Below are 21,830 nucleotides of genomic sequence, written 5' to 3'. Positions count from 1 at the left end.
GATGGATATGCATACACAAGAAATACAGGCGTACATGCACATACAGTGTGTCAGCAGTAGCAGGAGGAGGCAGGGGTGGTGTACAAATGGGGGACACTGAGAAATTTAATAGACATAGCAGTAATATAAATGGGGAATTGTTCTTTTAAATTATTATTATTATTATTATTATTATTATTATTATTAATCCTTTATTTAAATAGGTGATCACGCTGAGATTGGAAACTCTTTTTCAAGTGAGACCTATATACATAGGTAAGAAAACACATACAAGCTTAGAAACAGACAGATACAGTTCAGGCACACATTACAATTAACAAACAGATAGCATACAATCAATCAACATTTACATACAGAATTTGAAAAATCAGTATAAAAATCTTTTAAATTATTTAACGGGACAAGGGATGTTAGTTAATGCTCTTGTGCGTCTTGAAAATAATTCCAGATAAAAGGGGAAAATAATTTAAAACAGGACTGACCAAACTTGGTTTTCACACATGGTGTGTCTAAAATCAGATAATCAGATCTTGTATCATCTCCTTTATGCAAAGGAATAACTTGAGCTGCCTTCCAAACAGCAGGGATACTGCCAGAGGTAAATGTTAGATTAAAAATGTAAGCAAGTGGTCTAGCAATTATATGGGCACTGAGACGTGAAAGGCTACGAACAAGATCCTCTCCCACTGACTTCCTTGTGTCAATGCTAGCCAGAGCTTTATAAACTGCACTATAGCCTACTGGCCTAAAAGAGAAATTATGTCCAGGACGGTAGAGTGGATTAGATGGGGTTTCACTATCAGGGCTAGGGGTAAAACTATCTGGGGCAGTGCCAGCAGACAGCCTGTCAAATAAATGACCTGAGGAGATAGAATGACAATTAAAATTCTCACCCATGTCAATTTTGTTTGAAATAAAATCATTATTATAGCTAATCCTAGAAGGGAGAGAAGTTGTAGTTATTATTTAAAGATTTCACCGTTTTCCAAAAACTAGAGGCATTTTTATTACAGTTAGAAAGAGAGGTCAAGTAATAATCAGACTTTGCTTTTCTAATCATACGAATGCATCTATTTCTCAGTTGCCTAAAGGCCAGCCAATCAGCTGGAGAGTCAGTTTTCCTAACATTTGACCAAGCTTTATCTATGAGATGTATAGCTGCAGAGAGATCTGCAGAGAACCAGGGATTCGATCGTTTTTCTATTCTGTATTGTTTAAGGGGGCATGTTTGTCAGCAAGGGAATTAAAAACTTGAGAGAAATGATCCAAGGCTTAGTCAGGCTCAGGGATGGAACAAGTTCTTTCTATGTCTGAATAAAACAAATCCTGTAGAAAACCCTGTTCTACAAAATTTTGATGATGACAGTGGCATTGTATTCTTGCCATTTGGCATTTCTAACACACGCAATTGCACTGTGATAGCTAATATCCTGTGCAAAAACGCCACAAGCTGAGTATTTATGTGGCCTATTAGTCAAAATGTCATCAATTAATGTAGATTTAGAGGGATTTTTTGTATTTTGTCTCGTGGGTTTGGAGATCAACTGAGAAAGATTTAATTCACTGCATAGATCTTTTAGTCCAGTTGAGTTATTAGAAAGCCAGTCCAGGTTGAGGTCACCCATTACAATTAGTTCAGATGAGGCATAAGATGACATTATTTTGCAATATCCTCCAATGCCTCACTGATAGCTGAGGGAGGCCTATAAACACCAATAACATTAAAATGTACGCCACTGCCAAGGGAGATTTCTAGTGCAATATATTCAAACTTCTTTGGGGCTGATGAAGCGGCTAGTTCACAAGCCGTATAACGATCTTTTACATAAATCAGTTCCCCACCTCCTTTGGCTTTCCAGTCACATCTGAATAAGTTATAACCAGTTAAAGTAATGTCAGAATTTGAAACATTTTTTGAGAGCCACATTTCAGTTGGAATAAAAATATCCAGTGAAGATTCACTGATCATAATATGAATGAAGTCTAGCTTAGGTAGTAAACTTCTGATATTTAGGTGTAGAAGTCCAAGACCACTATAAATTTTGTGATCATGAAGAGATTCAAGTTCAGACATACGACAATAAGTAGATGCACTAATAAGAATGTGCATTAATATTACAAGGTTTTTTTTCATGTTCTAATCTTTCACCTTGTGCACATCATCAGAATTGTGAAACAGTGTCAATATGCAAGGCATTATGTTTTACTCCTTTAAAATTCATGTTTTGAAAATTTGGGAATTCTTTTGAAATAAACTGGACAGGTTTCTCAAAGGACGTCTTTTGATCCCTAATTGTTTAACTTCAATTAGCCTGATTCAATCCATTTTTCTTGCCCCCATACATACCTGTATACATGTTGGTGGAAGCTGTTCAAGTGGCAGTTGTTGTGGTAGTAATATATTCTAATTTACAGAATGCCATGATGGTGTGATCCAACCGACAAAATTTTGTGCAGGTACTTTTGCACACCTTAGATTCATGTGATAATTATTGCTCAATAAAATACTAGCAAAACCTATACAGTAAAAAAAGTCAACCACATCAGATATGCCTTTTAGTATCACTGATCTGAAATACTGTGTATTTTATTCAAGCCAACTATCCCCTAATAATTGTTTCCAATAATCGTGATACACAGTTTAAGAGCACAGATAAATGTCTGTAAATGTAAAATTGCTTTACTGTTGGGTTATTTTACAGCAAATAGTTGAATATAGTACATTAATGTAATGCCACAATCACACTTTAAGGTGCAAGAGTATTATGTACCAGACATTTGATTTCACTTGTCCACGGAACATTAAAGTGAATTGAAATCACTTTTTAAAGAAATATGTTGAAAGCTTCAAACATTGTGCTGTTTTCCCAAGTTTTACTTCACATGTACCAGTACACACAAATTATGATGTATCATCCCAGTACAAACTGCTACAAAAAGTGATATTACTTGTATATATATATATTTATTTGTGAAACTTCATACCAGAATTATAATATACCAAAATTATTAAAGGTATTACCTTATCATGAGCCAGCAGTCATCAGGTTAGCTATATTGGTTTGGTTACCGGAGGCATACAAACGGGCAGCAGCGAACTGAAGAGCCTGTATCTCGCTTTAACACTCCATCAGTATGCACATTACTGGGGGTTGAGCCAACATGGGGTCCATGGTAAGTGTAAGTTTCATTGGTTGTGACCACACACTGATGCGAACATACCGCCTCATGCATGTTAGCATGTGTCTGGCCCTGTCTGATAAGGGTGGAGTTCATGTTACCACAGGACTTGGCCCGTGGCCTGGAATCCTGCAACACTTGAGCATTTATGCCTGTAATATTCAAAGAGACGCATAAACAAATATACACAAGAATACCAAGTACACAGACACTGTTTTAACCAAATGGCTTTTGCTTTTTCTTACCAACTTGGTTAGAGAGTTTAAGATTTTGGGGAAAAATCTATAATTACATCTGTCAGTACTGTCAATATATTTCCCAAAATTCCGAATTAAGTAACATTCCTAAACAAATATACCCACATGATTTAAGACATAAAACACCGTTTAATAGTATTGAAATACATAGGTCATAATGGGAGGCTTTCACACAACAATGATAAACTCCATTGTCAAAATTATTGCAATGCCATTCATTAGGAAGAAAAGTGCACTATATAGTCGTCCAGTATATTTTAAATGCTCTTGATTTCAAGGGTAATATTTGAAAGTTTTATATTCAATTAATTGTATAAATTATGGACATTTAAGTCTCCCTCTCAGTTTAATGCAAACTGCAGCTAAATATACAATTTCACACTGAGTCTAAATGTAGGCAATCATAAGGGGATGGCAGAAACCAAATTAGTGCTTCTTCACTATATAGACAGTATACATTTGCAGCTCATGATTGGAACAACTTGTTATTTTAGGCCCACTGCAATAAAACCTCAAGTCCATTTTTATTTGCATCATTTATTTCACATACAGGTGTCTTTAAAAATAAAACCAAACGAAAGGACTGACCACACGCTTACCCAAATCAGGAGCCCTTATCCCCGATCAACCTTACAGTCAGTCAGTAAACCAACAAAAAGATGACAAAACCAACACAACATGACAAAAATGAAAAACTCAGTGGAGAACACAAATGTTTTAAAAAGTCTCCCAAAGACAAAAAACCCAAAAACAAACGGAGGACACAACCCACGAAACCCACAGTTTAAACCCAGACAGGCCCGTCTGTGCAGGGGCCCAAACAGAGCCAGACCCAGGTGCAGGATGGGACTGCTGACACTCAGGCCCTTCAGCAGGCAGGGAAAAGCCATCACAAGAAAGCGGGTAGGTCCAAAAAACTACAGCAACAATAAAAATAAATCAACTAGGATCAGAGAGTACACAGTTAGAGCGTGAGAAATGAGCGCAACCTTTTCTCACCCACTCAAAGAACCCTCAGAGAGACCCCCTTCCACACACCCGCACACACAAACACACACACGCATGCACGCACGCACACGCACACGCGCACGCACACACACACACACACCCTCCAGGGAGGGGCCAGAGCCCAAGGCCCCTATCAGCCCAAATGAACCCACAGTAGAATGAAGGGTGGGACAGAGAAGTGGCAGTAAGCTGGAATGGAACGAGGGCAGGGGTACAGACAAGAGGAGGGAAGAAAGAGAGAATGAAAGGGGGAGAGAAGGAAAGAAAGCGAGGACCAAGACAACAGTAACAGGAAGTATTAGCACACTGGGAAAGAGGAGGGAATGGTCCAGAATGATGTGTGGGGAGAAAAGCAACAGCAACAGAGATACGGAGGCAGACATTCTTCAAAAGACAATCAATACATCTTCTTCCCTCTCAACCTTTTTAAAAATCAACGCAAGAACAAAAATAAACTGGGGGGAAAAAACACAAAACAGAAACTACACAACACCTTTTCTGAGCTCCCCCCAAGCTCTCATCCAGGGAATAAACTATTTCTAGACCAGCTTCTAGTTGTTCATGATTATTTATAAAAGAATATGTCCTATTGTTTTGCTATTAATTGCTGTTTTCTTGTTAAAAAGCTTGACATTTAGTTATTTTTAGAGGTGTGTTATGCGAGGACTGTGTAAATAGAAATCTGACCTTGAACTCAGTTTGCTTGTGGGTGTCAGTAAATCATGTCAGATGAATCCAGAAAAACATCTGTAATCTACCTCACCATTGGCCAGTTCTAAACAGGAAAAGGCTCAACTGTAATCGGAAGCATTCCAAATATTGTAGTATTGCAGCTTTCCACCTTCCTTACTTTAGGCTTTTTCCTGTTGATCCAGTCCACCACCCAATACAAAGGCCTCGTCATGTCTCCATGACAACCTCCACATCACCTGGCCAATAGGAGCTATATACAAATATCTATATACTTAAGAGTAAAAAGAAACTTGCTTAGACAATCAATGTCCTGGGTGGTCAGAACTCTTGGTAAGAGCAGAGTTCAACCTGTACTGGTTTGCAGCTGGTACCCACTGGAGTGATTCACACTGTTAAAATTCACAACCAGAACTGCATATTCAGCCGAGCGACACAGAATATCAAATCAAACACAATACGTAATGTTATTCATGAGTTAAAACAAGAAATGATGACTGTCCTGTCAGGTTTTTAATTCATTTATGTATATTAAATTACACATTTCTAGTGTATTTATTATTATTCATTATTATTATTATTCCATCCATCCATTATCTATATCCTGGTCAGGGTCGCAGGGGTGCTAGGGAACCTATCCCAGCATGCAATGGGAAAAAGGCAGGAACACACCGTAGACAGGTCGCCAATCTATTGCGGGGGGGGGGGGGGACACCATTCACTCACAAACTCATACCTATGGGCAATTTAGAATCTCCAATTAGCCTACCTGCATATCTTTGGACTGTGGGAGGAAACCAGAGTCCCCAGAGGAAACCCACAAGGACACAGGGAAAACATTCAAACTCCACACAGAAAGCAATTCAAATCCAGTATAATAAGGCAACAGTGCTACCCACTGCACCAACGTATAATATTATTATTATACAGAATCAATAAATGACATTACTGCACCTTGTACTGGGTAATAATGCACAGGAGAGATGTTTTCCTCAAGTGCACACTTCAGGACTGTTAACAGAAGCTCATGTTTTTGAGTATTTTCTTTTAAGCTGAGCACTCGGCTCTAGAAGCTGTATTTTCAACTGCTCACATCACATCACAGTATAAGTTACCCTCAACAGCTACACCCTGACCTGAACCATATTTAAGAACAGAATAATGGTGGCAAATTTGAATCATCCATTAATTTCTTTATTTGAATTCATTTAGAGGTTTTATAGTCTGAGAAATCTTGCACAAGCACAGAAACCCAAGAGCAGGAGATTCATCACCAGCACCTGAGCAGGGGACCACAGCTGCAGCAGCAGTGCACTGTGGGTAAATCATGCGGAACAGAACAGCCTGAGTCACTCCAGACGGTGCCAGAACACGCACAGGTCTCCAGATCAGAGATAGTCCATGCCAATGCTTTCTCTGTTTAGTAAGGGGGTAATGCTAATAATACTGAGTTCTGCTTATAAAGGAGATGAAATAGCCATCCAGTAAACTGACCCACTTACTGACACACACCAGCGTTAGAGGGCGTGAGTGTCCAGGAAGAGAGTGAGAAAAAAAAGAAAGCGAACGTGAGGGAGAGAGAGAGAGCAAGGAGAGTGTGATGGAGAAGTGTACTAAGTCAATGACTCTCCCTTTTAAGTAAGACTGTAAAACTTGCACCGTTAATCTTGAGTGCACGCTTCAGTGTGTGTTGACAATGTGCGTTTACAGACGGGTTACAGTGTTTGAGTAGAGTTTGGCGTTTTGTTTATAAATTTGTATTCATGTGAGTCTGGGTCGAAAGGAAGGCTTGAGGCTTTACCATATGTAAAATCAACATGTTCACAGTATGTGGATGTTTAACTGTTAATACATATTTGTGTGTGAAATCTGTATGGGGTGCTCATGGCTGTTTCCTATGGGGAGAATGGCAGGTCAGAGGTGAGGGGTCACTGTCTGGGGTCACAGTGGGATTAAAGTGAGGTCAGATTCGGGGCAACTGCTTCTCAATGAATTCCTTCACCGCAGACATCTCCTGCAAGAGAGATATGGAAGTAGGTCATAAATACCTATTGGAAGTAGACACACTCATGTGCGTTGCATTATACACACATATACGCACACTCTCGCTCGCTCGCTCACTCACACACTCACACACATACCTGAGGACAGGAGGTGTGCATGAGGCCAGGGTAGGTATGGAAGGTGACTTTGTGAGCTGAAACGATGGTCTTCAGCTTTTCGGCGGTGAGGGCTCCGAACTGCACAGGGATCATGGGGTCCATCTCCCCATGGCACTGCAAGATGGGCGTATCCCGGTTGCCACTCCCGAACGCCGCCTAGTGGACACACTGATGATTAACCACTGCACCACCAGACACCTCCAGATAGACACAGTACATTCAAAACATTTATATTCAATCATTATTTAAATCATTGGCCATTCTTGCCAATAGAGGTACAGGTACAGAAAGCTGAAAACTGCTGCTCAAAATAGCTGTGGACAGTTAGTATATGAGTCTATGAGCTATGAAATATGTCTTCTACTACCTCAATAAAACTACAATGAATTTTTTTGGCGTAACTGGCCAAACAGCAGTACTGGTGGGTACAGGTATTGAGGTAATGATTATCAATACGGGCCACAGCATATTTCTTTAGGAGCTGGGATTGTAACCCAAAGGGTACAGGTCTAAACCCCTGGTGGAACACTGCCATTGTACCCCAGAACTGATGGACTGAAAAAGACTGCTTCAGATTAAATTGAGAACATGAAAAACAAATGTCATTTATGCAAGGCACCCCAAATAACGACTTCTGAGTAAAAGGTGTGATGTAATTTAATATAACTTGTCCCTGAATGTGAAGAAAGGAATCAGAATTTAAACATCTCACACAAACTAGTAAATAATACCGCTCAACACTTTTTACTACAATTGCAGATGGTTGCCTAACTGTTAAAATGCAAGTTCGCACACAGACACACACACACACACAGACACACACATGAGCACACACACACACACAGAGGAAGCAGAGCTCTTACCTGGGGGAAGGTCTTGTGAAGTGGCAACCAACAACTAAGAGCGACCACACCCGCCAGCTGCTGCTGACAGGTGAGGGCAGTGTAGAGGGAGAGAGCGCCGCCCTGTTGGAATGGGAGTCTGAATCAGAAACGAACCGTCTTTCCTTGCCACTGTCACCCTTAGCTTGCTTTTGTGGGAGCTTTCAGATAGAGTCCACTTGGTGACATCACACTTTTGTATTCCTTACACTAAAACTGGTATTCTCTACTTTTTAAGACACTCTTGCTAAATCACTGCAATGAAATGTGAAGTGTATTGTCACAAATGCTTTGTGAAATGCATACAAATTAAATACACTTGTTTTGATTTGATCTGATGTGCTTTTCAAATCAGGAGCACATAAGCCATCCATTTTAATCAGGCTGCAGTAAAGGCGACAACCATTTGTTAATCCAAGAGATTAACTGCAGTGAAGGCCTGAACATGCTGCGGCCCTAACACAGCTGTGCTGGTGTTTGAGGATATCAACACACCACTAATCACTATACCGTGGAAACACCATGCACTTGTCTTACAGTCTTATTCTTTTCACAAACGGGTGAACGAAATGCAGGAAGGCTCCGAGTAGCCCGGTTACAGCCCCACCATCGCGAGCTGTGGGAAAACACCGCTGGGGGCCCCCGCGTCCTCACCTGAGAAAACCCGCCCAGCAGCACCCGATTGGGCGGGATGCCGTTTTTGGCCTCGTGGTCGATGATGACCTTAACTGCGAAGGAGAAAGGAGGATGTAAGCACAGCGTCAGCCGGAGGATAGGGGAGCGGCGCGGGCGAAACTGCCTGCCCCGCCCAGGCTGAGTGAGGAGGGCTGAGAGTCGGCTGCTTACTGCTCTCTGCCGCCTTCTTGATTCCAAGCTCGTCCTCAGGAGACTCGGGCTTCAGTCCCATCAGGTCAAACCTGCAGAGTACGTATGCATGCACACACACGGGCACGCACGCACGCACACACACGCGCAAACACACGCGCGCAAACACACATCCGCGCACACACACACACACGCGTGCGCACACAGACACACACACGCACGCAAACACACGCGTGCACACGCACACACACACACACCCTAATCAGCATGTTTTCAAATGACCTGCTGCGCATGAATGAACCTTGGCACACTGCTAGCAGTAAATTACTGGTGGAAGATTTACAGCCCTCCTCTTCACAGGGCCCTAGAAACAGCTTAATGCAGCTTTACAGAATCATATTCTTGAGGCAACCAGGAAGCGGTTCATTTTTCTGACCCTACCATTTTCCTTCCCTTTTAGTGTCGTCAAGAACACTCTAAATTACTATACTTGCTTTTCTTTCTACTTCAAAATCAATAAAACCTTCATTATAACATGAACCGGCAAATTACAGTTGGCTTGCCACCCACTCATAGAAACCCTGTGAATCTGTCTTATCCTTTCCACAGTACTGATAAATATTGAGCCAGTGGCCGCTAAGACAAGGCCTGAGCCAATGTACTCCACAGCCAGGGCCTGCACCAGAGAGAGAGAAACAGGAATGGACTCACCATGACGACATGGTCATGTTCATATTGAGAGTGACGGGCATTTGAGGCCTATAAACAGACAGACAAACAGCAATCAGTGCTCCTAACAAACACACGTCTCTCGCTTTCCCTGTATAGAGGGAAAACACACTGGCTTGCATATACAAACATGTGGACAAACTATACGAAATGGGAAAACAACACAATCGTCTTAATGTGAATGGCAGTGTCACATGTTAGGATGTCGAAGATTGAGCATCTGGAACTCGTGACCATGTAAAGGAAAACTGACACACACACATGCGTGTGACTGCAAACTGACACAGACATGAGTGTGACTGCAAACTGACACACAGACATGAGTATGACTTCAAACTGACACAGACATGCGTGTGACTGCAAACTGACACACAGACATGCGTGTGACTGCAAACTGACACACAGACATGCGTGTGACTGCAAACTGACACACAGACATGCGTGACTGCAAACTGACACACAGACATGCGTGTGACTGCAAACTGACACACAGACATGCCTGACTGCAAACTGGCACACAGACATGCGTGACTGCAAACTGACACACAGACATGCGTGACTGCAAACTGACACACAGACTTACGCGTGGGGACAGATGTACTTCACATATGGCAGCCGAATAGATGTCATTGCTTCTGCCCAACCATGCCTGAAGGAGAGAGAATAGCGAGAGGGGCACAGAAAAGAGCAGCTAAGTCACAAAATAATTTTTAAAAACACAGGAATATTTGAAACCTACCAAATGCAAATATTATAACATAAGGAAGAATATGAAGATTAACTATTGAGAACAGGCACAAAACTAATTATTAAAAAAATATATGTGGTAACTGTTTCTAAATTCACAATAACTACTAAAAACTGGCATGGAAGAATCACACCTTTGACATAAGTGTATGTGTGTGTGTTTGTGTGTGTGTAAGTCAGGAAGATTACTCCTTGAAAAGACATGGGACACATGGACTGATATACACACAAAGAAAAACATAATTTACCCAGAATCTCCGAGCCCATGAAGGAAGATCACCTGTGTAGAGAGGAAAGATACTTCAATGAAAGATACGCTCAACAGAGCCCAGTTAGGGCGGCCCTAAGCACTGACCCGGAATTAGTCTGGTCTGCCGGCATTAAACGCTTGGGGTTCACACAAGGGTTAGATGAACTGGTCCTGGATCAGCTCTAGGGTGTTGTCAAACTAAATCATAAATCAGCTTTACAAGCTGTGCTTGTGTAACCACAGGGCTGGAAGATGAACAGGTTCACACCCACAAAATGCTGGTAAAAGTCACTTGTGGTGGCTAATTTAGTCAGCCCTACCCTGCAATTTAGCAGGAGTCCCCTTTGACATTCAGATTCATACGGCACAAGTGTTTCCATTTTGCACTAGAACCCAATAACATTAAAAATCCTGCATTCCACGACTCACGCTCAGTGGCTAAACCACTAAGCAGATGGCCAGCTCCTTGCATCTTCTCTCCTAACTAATAACAGGAAGGCCCGGATGGTAACACGAGTTTCTGGTGTTATGTGACATCACAGAACATCCAGTGCCACAGTACTGTCCTTGGGTACGTTCCTTATTGAATAATCCCAAGCATAAATTTTGACAGAACATTCATTGTAAAGACTGCAGAGCTGGTATACGGTGGGTGTTAGACCAGTGTTTCTCAACCCAGGTCCTGGGGACCCACTGTGTATGCTGGTTTTTGTTCCAAGCATAATAACAAGCCCTGTATTGTAATGAGCTGCTAATTGTTCTTTATTAGTTTTTACATCTATTGACGGATGATTTTACCTCTTAAAGCCACATTATGTCAGAAATAGCTATGCATGCCATAAAAAATAAATGCCCTATAGTCACATCCCAGGAATTTCTATCAGTCAGATCAACTTTACTGTCTTGTATGAAATATATGGCAAATTATATTAATTGAAAAAGGTGCTATTTTAGAATTAATTACAAACTGACAGGTGAAATCAGCTGGGACCTGGTGAAAGTGTGGAAGCCTGAAACCATCTGTGTAAACTGAATGGAGTTTACTGACAGCAACTGGCTAAACCTGCATTGTGTTAAAATAAGTTAACCCACACAATTATACTAGAACTTAAACACACTTTCAACAACCTGAATTGATCACGAGATTCGGCTTTGATGAAAACCAGCCCACACAATGGATTCCCAGGACCAGGGTTGAGAAACACTTGTGTAGGCAATCTGTGGCTCAACCAAAATCCCTGTTCCCTTCTCAAGGTTTCAGCACAAACTGTGTCTGACCAGTGTAATACTTAACAGAAATGTGGTGACACATTAAAGGCGGAACCAAACCAACGGAATAAAGGAAAATCAAAAAACAAAAGCAGCGAGTAGACAGAGGGCAGAAAAAAATAAGATTCAGCATAAAATTTCAATGAGTGGAAATTTGATGAGGCTGGCAAGACCAGGCAACTGGCGGTTTTCGATCATGTGGTGGAAATGACACTACATTATGCACTGCCCTGAATACAGCCTTTATGGCCATTGCAAGTCAACGAATAATTCATTGGCTGAAATGAGAGAGGTCTTTTAATGTAGGGGGAAAAAAAATGTTCCGGAATGTTCTTTCACAGATTTTGCGTGGATGTGCGAGTGAGAACATTTGAATTGTTATGAGCTACTGAGCTCTGTAGCCACGGTAGCTACAGAGCAGTGGAACAGTAGCACACTGTTCTGGCGGCAGCCCTGAGGCTCCCAGATTGCCAGCAGCCTGCTACTTCATTGGCGGTAATGTTCACTGGACCTCATGGGGTGGTGCGTTCTTCTGCCGCTGGCTTTTTTGGTGCCATGCCTTTGTGCTGAATGAGAGTTGTTGTGTTCAGAAGAACAGGGACCAATAATATGTGGAATATGCAAAAATGCAGGACAAAAGTATCAGGACTAATTAAATGTAGTACAAAACTAGGACAATAGGAGGATTTTATCGTTATTGTTCACACTTGCCAAAATGTACATCCCTTGTAGAGAATTTTTACACACTACATCTAGTGTATTTACACAGTATGTCTATTTATGAGTAAATATTCTAAATGGCAAGGGACTGTGCATTTATTAATCCACTTGCCCCATTAGATAGATAATGAAAATGGTCACTTCTAAAAGTTGACTGCAGAGGACTCTGCTATGAGGCAAGTAAAATGCAGTGAGTTGCGGTAAGGTGAGGCAAGATGCAGCCAGATGCATTCAGTTTAGTGATTGTAGTGAGGTCCAGTGAGTGAGCAGTAAGCCTCAGTGTGCTGCAGTGAGCAGTAAGCCTCAGTGTGCTGTGACAGCAGTAAGCCTCAGTGTGCTGTGGTGAGCAGTAAGCCTCAGTGTGCTGCAGTGAGCAGTAAGCCTCAGTGTGCTGTGACAGCAGTAAGCCTCAGCGTGCGGCGGTGAGCAGTAAGCCTCAGCGTGCAGCGGTGAGCAGTAAGCCTTAGTGTGCTGTGGTGAGCAGTAAGCCTCAGTGTGCTGCAGTGAGCAGTAAGCCTTAGTGTGCTGTGGTGAGCAGTAAGCTTCAGTGTGCTGCAGTGAGCAGTAAGCCTTAGTGTGCTGTGGTGAGCAGTAAGCCTCAGTGTGCTGTGGTGAGCAGTAAGCCTCAGTGTGCTGCGGTGAGCAGTAAGCCTCAGTGTGCTGCAGTGAGCAGTAAGCCTCAGTGTGCTGCGGTGAGAAGTAAGCCTCAGTGTGCTGCGGTGAGCAGTAAGCCTCAGTGTGCGGCGGTGAGCAGTAAGCCTCAGTGTGCTGTGGTGAGCAGTAAGCCTCAGTGTGCTGTGGTGAGCAGTAAGCCTCAGTGTGCTGCGGTGAGCAGTAAGCCTCAGTGTGCGGCGGTGAGCAGTAAGCCTCAGTGTGCTGTGGTGAGCAGTAAGCCTCAGTGTGCTGCGACAGCAGTAAGCCTCAGAGTTGGGTCTCTCACCGCAGCTGTCTCCTTCTCCGTCCCAGACACCGTCACAGCCTCGGCAAGCAGCGGCACAGACATGTTGTTGCCACACATACACTGTAAGGGGTACTGAAGAGAGATCGGGAGGAAAGAAAAGACATTTCAGTTTTACAAGCTGTATCGTGCCATTTAACTTAAAAAATATTCTGTTTCACTGTTTTCACATCTCATGGAAACCGTAACACTCACTCCTATATACGTATCGATACATACAAATGTGTCGAACACATACTCAAAATGTCAACGATTCGCTAATCTCTCCGTACAGAACAGCACGTTTTTGACAGACAATATTCCAGTAAAGCTCCTTAATGTCTCTGACACATAATATTCCAGTAAATGCACTCATTTAATCAGGTAGTAAAAGCTTACATGCATCAGAGTAAGAGGGTTAAACGGAGCAGCAACATGTCCTCAGCACTTATCAGGCTGCATCTGTTCAATGTGATATTCAATTATTCCTCTGAATGGTGGTGTAGTCTGTGCTTGGCAAATAATGAGAGTTCAGGCCAGCATTAATAATATCCCTATTTCCACTATATCAATGGATTTGGCTTTTTTCTGTTCTAAACACATTGGCACCACAGACACAGAATGAGAAGACGGGATGTGTGATATTGCTTCCTGTCTAACATAAATCATTTACTGGACTTTTTCTTTATCCTTCAGACTCAAGTATAATATGAGCAGTACACTGAGAATAAAATGATGTGAAAATTAGTCTTTGTCAGGGTGGAATTGAAAGGGCAGCTATGAGGAGTACAGTGTGATAAAGAAAGACAAACAGAATTCAATTAAACTAGACCTCAGTGTAGCAAAAGCATTAGTATCACAATAAGCATTATTATGACTCACTAAAAACAAACAAAACAGAGTGGATGACTAAAGCCTTCTGCCAAACACAGAAAAACAGGCTCACTCTCGTCAGCTGATCCTGGGACTCATTAGCTAAACATACCTAAAGCTTAATAGGGTTCAGTCTGAGCAAACTGAATTGGGGGCCGGTTGGGAAATGGTTAACAGAACACATTTCAGCACTACCTGTCCTCAGACAAATAACACAGACAGTGCTTACAGGGAAATGCATTTATATGTGTGATAAAAACCCTGACAAAGGCTAGCGCCAAAACATCTTGGTTTTAATCAGTAAAACTCTTTTCTTCCTCTCTACTTCAAGTGAAGTTAGTAGCACTATGTAAGAATTTCGCAAATGGCATAATTCTAATAGTCTTCACAAATTTCTCCCAAAGGAAGGAATCTAAAATTCTGAAACCTTAGACAGACAAGTCATGTTAAATGTCACACCAGCCTGACGAACCCAACATTGCAGACCCATTTCCATCAACAACAAAAATAAACTTGTGCTTGTGTACTGTTCATTTGAATTCACATATCAAATGCTATGTACAATTCATGGAAATAGTCAGGTTGTGAACAATAAGAAATTTGAGACAACACCATCTCTTGTGCATGTATGTAGGCACATCAGAAATATCAAAAGGAACAACCGGGCAGTTTCTGTATTATATCTGTCCATATCATATAGTATCTGCAAAGTGTCAAACTGTGCTGTTTAGGTACAGGTTATGTCCAGCCACTCCCTTAACTTGGCTGCTGGCACAGCTGCCACCTCAGTTGGTCATTTTCCTCTCTGACATGCTAAATGTGCATAAGATCAGGACCATATGCAAAATGTGCACCAGGGAAGCACTGAGAATTTGAATGAGACTGAGATGCAGCAGAGGAGAAATGTCAGACAGACAATGATAAAATCACAAGGAGAGGGAGGGAGAGAAGGAAGGAATGAGGGATGGAATGACACAGTGGGGGGGGGGGAAAGGAAGAGTTCACAGAAACAGACTGGATACAAAGTCACTGTAATAAACCCACCCTACCTTTTGTGACAGTAATGATAGAGTAACAAGAGAGACAGTGAGAAAGAGAAATGACAAAATCCAAAGAGAAAAACACAAATGCAGATATCACAATTACTTTGTGAGCTGCAGTACTATACACAAACACACAACAAAACCTTGTAGGATCATCAGGTTTTGTTATTCTTCACTGAGGACCATAGCTCTCTGACCATGGCCAATTTACTGCTGACATGCCCAACCAGTACTCCTCTGTGCACCTGCCCAAAATGTCCCCATTCAACAGCTTTGTCCCCCTTTCATCTTGCTAATCTCAGGAGAATGACAGAATGCATCCAGATGTCAACAGTGAGACCCCCTTACACAGCTACAGCCAATGAAAGCATGACTGACTCCACCCATCAATCAGTTTCAGATCTGTAAAACAAAGAGCCTTCCTGTAGTGTTTTAACAGACAACGCAGACACTCCATGGTGACTTACTCCATTATTTATGATTTATATTTGACTAAAGGGCCATGGTAATTATGCACCAGCTGGATTAATGATTACAGCAACCGAAATGCTCACACACTGGTTGTAGTTGAGTGTCGGAGGGGTGAGGAGAATATTTCGTTGTCACCTCTACGATTCAGCTTTTTACTGTGGTGTGTGTGCGAGCGCGCGACTGTTTGAGTGTATTCGACCTTGGTGTGGACATCACGAGTTTCCATCTGACTTGTATTAAACAAGCCACAAGCGTTGACTTCAACCACCGCCTTGTTGAGGTGTACGTTTCAACTTCAGTCGCACTTAAATGTAATAAAGTAAGCCAATGGGAAACGTGTGACTACCAACAACTGAGACAGTTGTTTTCAACGCATCAGGTAGTTGGCTTCTCCAATGCGTTCGGTTTTTTCTAACTGAAAACAGTACAGCTATGTCACAGTTCGTCTACTCAAGATCAGAAGCAAAAGAACAGGGCGCTACTGTGCATAATAATTCAACAGGAAACAGCGTTCACATCAGTTCGTTTGTCAAGTCAATCACTACAGTAACCTAATACAGACGTCTATTTGTAGCTATTACAATTAAGTAGCAATATTATCAAGCTAAATAACTAGCTAAGTCTGTTCTGTAGACATAACTTGATACAAAAATTTTAAAGCACAAACTCGAAAAACTCAATCTCTGTTTATACCTGACGTTGTGATTTTGTATGATCTGAACCGCATTGACAAGCAATGCGCAGCCACATACGTATCGACCGAAAAAGCTATTTTAATCTTTCTCTCTAGAGATAGCAGGGATAGTTTGCTAGCTAACTTGAATAAAACGCACATAATTTGCGTTAAAAGATTAAGCACTGAATGAGAGGAAGGAGGGGGGAGGGGATGAAGAAACAATGAGCGGGTCACCGGGGGAGAGAGAAGCAGCTTAACTCAGTCGTTTAGCTAAATTAACACAATTCAAACAAAAATGAGAACAGACACAAAGCCGCAAGACTGAATCCGTCATAGACATGATGTTATGTCCCTGCAACCAGCCCGCTTAATCCCGTTTTAGCTCCACATTCTCACAATGAAGCAGCAACCACACAGCGCAATCAGTATTGTCTCCATCATCCCTTTCCGTGCCCTCTCAACCCAGTCCGCACGAACTGGGCCCAGTTCGACCCGGTAAACCCGTTTCCCTCCGCTTCGACGCCCACCGGCGTAAGTGAGACAATCGACTTTGTTCAGAATCGGTACGAACGGGATAAATAAGTTACATTTAACCGAGGCCCATAAGCACAAATTCGTACACTCACCGCTTGCTAGCCCAGATCACAACGGAACTTCCGCTACTGATGCCGTAGAGGGGCGGGGATAGAGCGCAGTGAGGTCATTGTTCCCACACCCTGCCTCCTACCACACGCCCGCGCTCGTGCGCGCACTCCCGCCTGGACAAGGGAACTAGTGTTTTTTTTTAATTAATTTTTTTAACACGTTCAGTTTTACAGGATGGGGGCATTTATCGCACTTTGATGGCCAGTTTATTTCAAACATTCTCAAAATGGTCCAATATATAATCATATTCAAGCATATCGAATTGCCAGTAATGTCTTATGAAGTTAAAAGTCGATTATGATACAGCTATAAAGCATAACATATTTCGGTTCGTTTGAATTTACCACTGCATTACTGTACTACATTGTAAGCCATTTTACAAGCTTCCTCGTGTCGCCTGATTCACATTGTAATTATAACCCACGCCTACAGTGACAACACACTGCCACTGCATTGTGTAATGGAATCACAGCGCAACTCATCCAAGTCTGTGAACAGCGCGTGTGGGTTCATGCGGTAAGACTAGAGTAATGTCCGGATTTCATAAAGCTTTATTGCGATTGAAACTGAGTATCCTATCCTTAGGACTCTGCCTGAAGTGTTAAGTGGAAATATTACTAGCTGGTCCATAGCCTGGAAATGGAAATCAGACTCCTACTGCAGCTGGTACTGGAGTAATTCCAGGATTTTGTCCTCTGCTAGGATGTTCTTTTGCAAAGCCAACAGAAGATGGCGCAGTATTCCACCACCCCAACCATCAGAAAAATCAGGGAAAGCATTTTGTGTACAGGAATTTGTAAATGTTTTCATTTTCCCAAATCATTACAGTTGGTGTGGTCAAAACAGAGTTCTTGTATAAGAGATTGTTACTCCACCCCCCAACCCAAAAAATGCCACTTATCATGTTCCACAATTTATTGTTACCAATTATTTTACAGCAAAAATTATTTCAGCTCAACAACCGACCAGCTCCAACTCATTCATCGGACCAGAATTTTTGGCTACAGCTTTGCAAGCTGATTGATCCATCCCTCTATATCCTTGACCATTAGTATCATTCTCGCCATCTTTTGTGGTCTCTGATTCTTTGCACTAAATGCTCAATGCCTTCATTTTGTCCCTTGCTTCTTATCTTCTGTTCCTCCTCATGATATGAAGTGTGTCTGTGGAGTGATGGTGTCCACCTTGTGATCTGCTGGGTTGGCTGCAGACTCATAGTTACAGATTGTCACCTCGTGCCTGTGTGCCTGGTTGGGAGAAAGACAGGGAGGAATGATTGAGGGAAATGAGACGGGCACACAGATTTACGGCAACAGGATGCCGAACATCCACTGAGTAACGGAGTGCTACAAAGCACAGGAGATGAGGATTTAAGATTTCAGATTCTGAATTACACGTTTTTTTAAGCCTTTCTTATCCCCTCAGCAGGTTATTAGAAAAAAATTATGAAGGGATGCAGTGAAAAAAAAAAAAATTCACGTGTGGACAGCACACCTTCGTTTCATGAAAGGAAGCGAGACGGATAAAACCCAGAGTTCACAGTCTCTCAGTTTAACCATCCCAAACGCACAGTGGCTCTCACCTCAGTGAATTCCCCACGCAGCCCAATGTAGTATACTCTTGTGAACTCCGCCCCAAAGTTCCGGGACAGGTGGATGGACAGGTGTTCGACATTGGAGAAACGTGCAATCCTAAAAGAGATTGATTACCAGTCGAGGTTAGAACAATTTTTCCTCTCAAAAGCTTTGATAAGCCTATGCTCTAGGCCATTCTTCATGTTTCTCCCGAGAGAGAAAATGAGGGTTTGCTAACAAATTGAAAAAGAAACACAAAATGTATTCAGACAGAGTCAAGCAAAAAAGGATAGGAATGACAACAGTGTCGAGAAAACTAGATCACTGTGATCAAGGCTTTAACTATTTCTTGCAAGCCCAATAACACAACTGGTGTCAACTGTTATCAGAACTATGACAAAAATGTACAATGGCGCCCATTAAGCTTCTAGTTTCCCTTAAAACTACATTTAGGATTCTCTCCAAACACATTAAGCCATTTATGCCTGAGTGCCATCCAACTAATCTCACTATATCCTATATCCCTACCTGTACCCTCAGTGCACAGGGCACTGGACTGTTTGACCATCCCAGAAATGGCCTGAAACTTGATTATACTTATATTAAAGTTAGGCTGGAGAGACTGAGAGAGAGAGACAGAGACAGAGAGAGTGGCATCTTACTTAGTGGGGTATTCCAGCTCAGCCAATGGGTCTCTATTCAGACGGAAGGCCTGTTCTGGCTCCCTGCCTGTGTCGTCAAATGACATGTGGGGTATATTCTTATACCTGAGAGCCAAAAGGGGGAAATCAACATAAGACTGACACAACTCCTTTCCTCCTGAAAACTGGTAAACCTTAATGGATTGACAGGCTGTGCATTTAGATACAAATTACAAATCTGTAATGTATTCCTGACATATAATCCTAATCTTGCCAGTGTTGCCTGTGAATGACAGCACCACAGAGCAGTGCCTGATTGGCCACAGTGCTGCCCAGGGAATGAGGGTTTCAGCTATAAGGATACTCCACACCTCAGCACATAAGAGTACCTTCTCTGGTCTCACTCAGCTGCCTACAGTTTGCATGTCCATCACTGTAAGTATTGCAGCCCTCCCTCCATGGGTAGTGGCAGATGCAGAGTGAAAAGAAGCAGTACTACCAGCAGTCCAGAGAAGAATTTATGCATTTGAAAATGCTGAGAAATGGGGTGGGAGTAGAAACTATTTTTCAAAGATTGTATTGAATTTTTCTAAGACAATAAAATGTATTTAATGCTTCTTTAAGAAGTAATTTTGAAATGGCAGTTGGAAAAACACAAAATCTTTGGCAACAGCTCTTTATAGCAACTGGGCCCAACTAACTGTGATAAATGCGTCCCCAACTAACTAAATTCATTCAGACAAACAGTGATTTTTCTCCACAAGACAACAGCGTTGCAGGAGGCAGTTGGCAAGAGACCTACTATATTCCTCCTATATTTCATTTCAACGGGACAAGAGCCCAAGAGCTGCAACTCTTTTGCCCATTTTAAAAAATAAAATAACAGAAATAATCTTTTAGGGGGCTGAATACTGTACTCACTCACAGTCTCATTTCAGCAGGATGCGAATCATCATCCTCTCCTGCAATGATGATTCCTTTCAACTTCACACTGCCTGTGAACCTGGAAAAACAGCAACCGTATGAGAGGGCACCAGAGGCACAGATGAACAGAGAAAGCAACCAACAGGGAGGCAAAGAGGGTGATCATTAGGACAGCACTGCAAAGAAGAGGAGACGAAGGGAGCGATTGTGGGTCAAGGGGTGCAAAAGGAGGAGGGCATGCACCACTTCAGCAATTGAGAGGGGAAACGGTCATCTCACGGGATATTGAACAGGAGCTCCTCATCAGCATCGCTCTCAACAAACTGCAGGAGGAAGAGAAACAGTATGTGAGAATGTGTGAGCAATCCTTCTCACTGAAATCCATCTCATCTGGAGAATTCTGGAAACTTGGCATGCTTCTGTCACCCAACTGTCCCTCCCAACCCCAAACAATAGTCTATGAAAAAGCAGTCCTCGTTTATAGAAAAGAGGTGTTTATATCAAAGCATGGCCCAAATACTTTTTTTGCTGGGCGCTAATATTGCTCACACACCTACTTTTTAAAAATTAGAAAACAGCAGGCGTTTGCAAAATGCCCGCTTGAGCCAACATGGCAGCCGTCACAACACAGTTGCACAGTATCACGAGAGCGATTTGGAACAACTCGGTACACTAAGAATATCCTAACGTATGCTACTGCATCGCCTTCCACATAGCTGTAGAGGCTTCAGTCATATACCTTTTCTCGGTCTGTGCGTTTATCCCAAGGCTTGAACACAAGTTTCCCATCACCGTCTCGGCTCTCGTTAAGGCACTGTAGTTTCTCGATGTCAATGCGCCGATACAGACCGTACTCCAGGCCCCGTTCTGCGGGTTCGTGTTCGGCTTCGCAACCGCAGCCATGGCTGTGGCCGCCGTGTCCATGACCGTGACCGGACATCCCTCAATCCACTAGATCTTCCCTAGGCAGAAGCTAAACCGAACGATCATAAACCGTGCAAACTAGGTGCGCACAGCTCAGTAACTCCTCACGGTGCTCAGTTGTGACACTTCGAACATGATCATGTAAGAGAATCAGGGCACGTGACCATTACTATCCAATCTGGTATGGATGCGGAAAATGTCTCGTCATTCTCCCCACAACATAAATTCAAAGTAAAGCATATGATTGGCTTATGTTTCTCCCGACTCAATATGTTAGCCAATCAGCGCTGAATGCGTTGAATAAATTGCAGGTAGTCTGTTTGGCGTATCTCAAGGAAAATTTTCCCAAGACCAAACGACGCTTGCAGTGGGATGTTTCTGTGGTTTTACCGTTTGATCATTGA

The 21,830-nt window shown here is 42.4% G+C and overlaps 3 protein-coding genes across 6 annotated transcripts in view; all 3 read right to left on the bottom strand.

Moving 5' to 3' along the window:
• Positions 1–3,435, bottom strand: part of si:ch211-250g4.3 (trichohyalin) — a 35,530-nt gene extending 32,095 nt beyond the window's left edge. Inside the window, exon 1 of one of the 4 annotated variants that reach the window (XM_035429142.1) lies at positions 3,023–3,435. The gene's annotated coding sequence lies outside the window, so the exon portion shown is untranslated. The remainder of the gene's footprint in view (positions 1–3,022) is intronic. The other 3 variants (XM_035429138.1, XM_035429139.1, XM_035429141.1) reach the window with 3 other exon arrangements.
• Positions 3,436–6,307: 2,872 nt separating this feature from the next.
• On the bottom strand, positions 6,308–17,498 carry lypla2 (lysophospholipase 2). Its single transcript, XM_035428877.1, has 10 exons — positions 17,345–17,498; positions 13,659–13,751; positions 10,728–10,759; positions 10,316–10,381; positions 9,715–9,762; positions 9,025–9,095; positions 8,833–8,906; positions 8,161–8,262; positions 7,277–7,453; positions 6,308–7,149 (listed from the first exon to the last, which is right to left on the bottom strand). Exons 2-10 carry the CDS (start codon positions 13,734–13,736, stop codon positions 7,099–7,101), a joined length of 699 nt encoding a protein of 232 aa, XP_035284768.1. The 5' UTR covers positions 13,737–13,751; positions 17,345–17,498; the 3' UTR covers positions 6,308–7,098.
• A 765-nt stretch (positions 17,499–18,263) lies between these two features.
• Positions 18,264–21,591, bottom strand: pithd1 (PITH (C-terminal proteasome-interacting domain of thioredoxin-like) domain containing 1). Its single transcript, XM_035428878.1, has 6 exons — positions 21,242–21,591; positions 20,782–20,825; positions 20,504–20,581; positions 19,600–19,704; positions 18,946–19,054; positions 18,264–18,610 (listed from the first exon to the last, which is right to left on the bottom strand). The coding sequence occupies exons 1-6, from the start codon at positions 21,440–21,442 to the stop codon at positions 18,509–18,511; spliced, it is 639 nt and encodes a 212-aa protein (XP_035284769.1). The 5' UTR covers positions 21,443–21,591; the 3' UTR covers positions 18,264–18,508.
• Between the last annotated feature and the right edge of the window lie 239 nt (positions 21,592–21,830).

This window comes from Anguilla anguilla, chromosome 8, assembly GCF_013347855.1.
Source record: "Anguilla anguilla isolate fAngAng1 chromosome 8, fAngAng1.pri, whole genome shotgun sequence".
Taxonomy (NCBI): Eukaryota; Metazoa; Chordata; class Actinopteri; order Anguilliformes; family Anguillidae; genus Anguilla; species Anguilla anguilla.
Note: the sequence above shows the minus strand (reverse complement) of the source record. Positions and strands in the feature narration are given on the sequence as shown.

Excerpts from the sequence above, each read along its gene's own strand:
- lypla2 (XM_035428877.1), bottom strand. The coding sequence starts at position 13,736 with ATGTGTGGCAACAACATGTCTGTGCCGCTGCTTGCCGAGGCTGTGACG. Across the intron at positions 8,907-9,024 it reads CAAGAAGGCGGCAGAGAGCA|TTAAGGTCATCATCGACCAC; the intron begins GTAAGCAGCCGA and ends TCTCCTTCGCAG. Across the intron at positions 7,150-7,276 it reads TGCACACCTCCTGTCCTCAG|GAGATGTCTGCGGTGAAGGA; the intron begins GTATGTGTGTGA and ends TCTCTCTTGCAG.
- pithd1 (XM_035428878.1), bottom strand. The coding sequence starts at position 21,442 with ATGTCCGGTCACGGTCATGGACACGGCGGCCACAGCCATGGCTGCGGT. Across the intron at positions 19,705-20,503 it reads CATCCTGCTGAAATGAGACT|GTATAAGAATATACCCCACA; the intron begins GTGAGTGAGTAC and ends TTTGGCTCTCAG. Across the intron at positions 18,611-18,945 it reads TGCGTGGGGAATTCACTGAG|GCACACAGGCACGAGGTGAC; the intron begins GTGAGAGCCACT and ends TCTCCCAACCAG.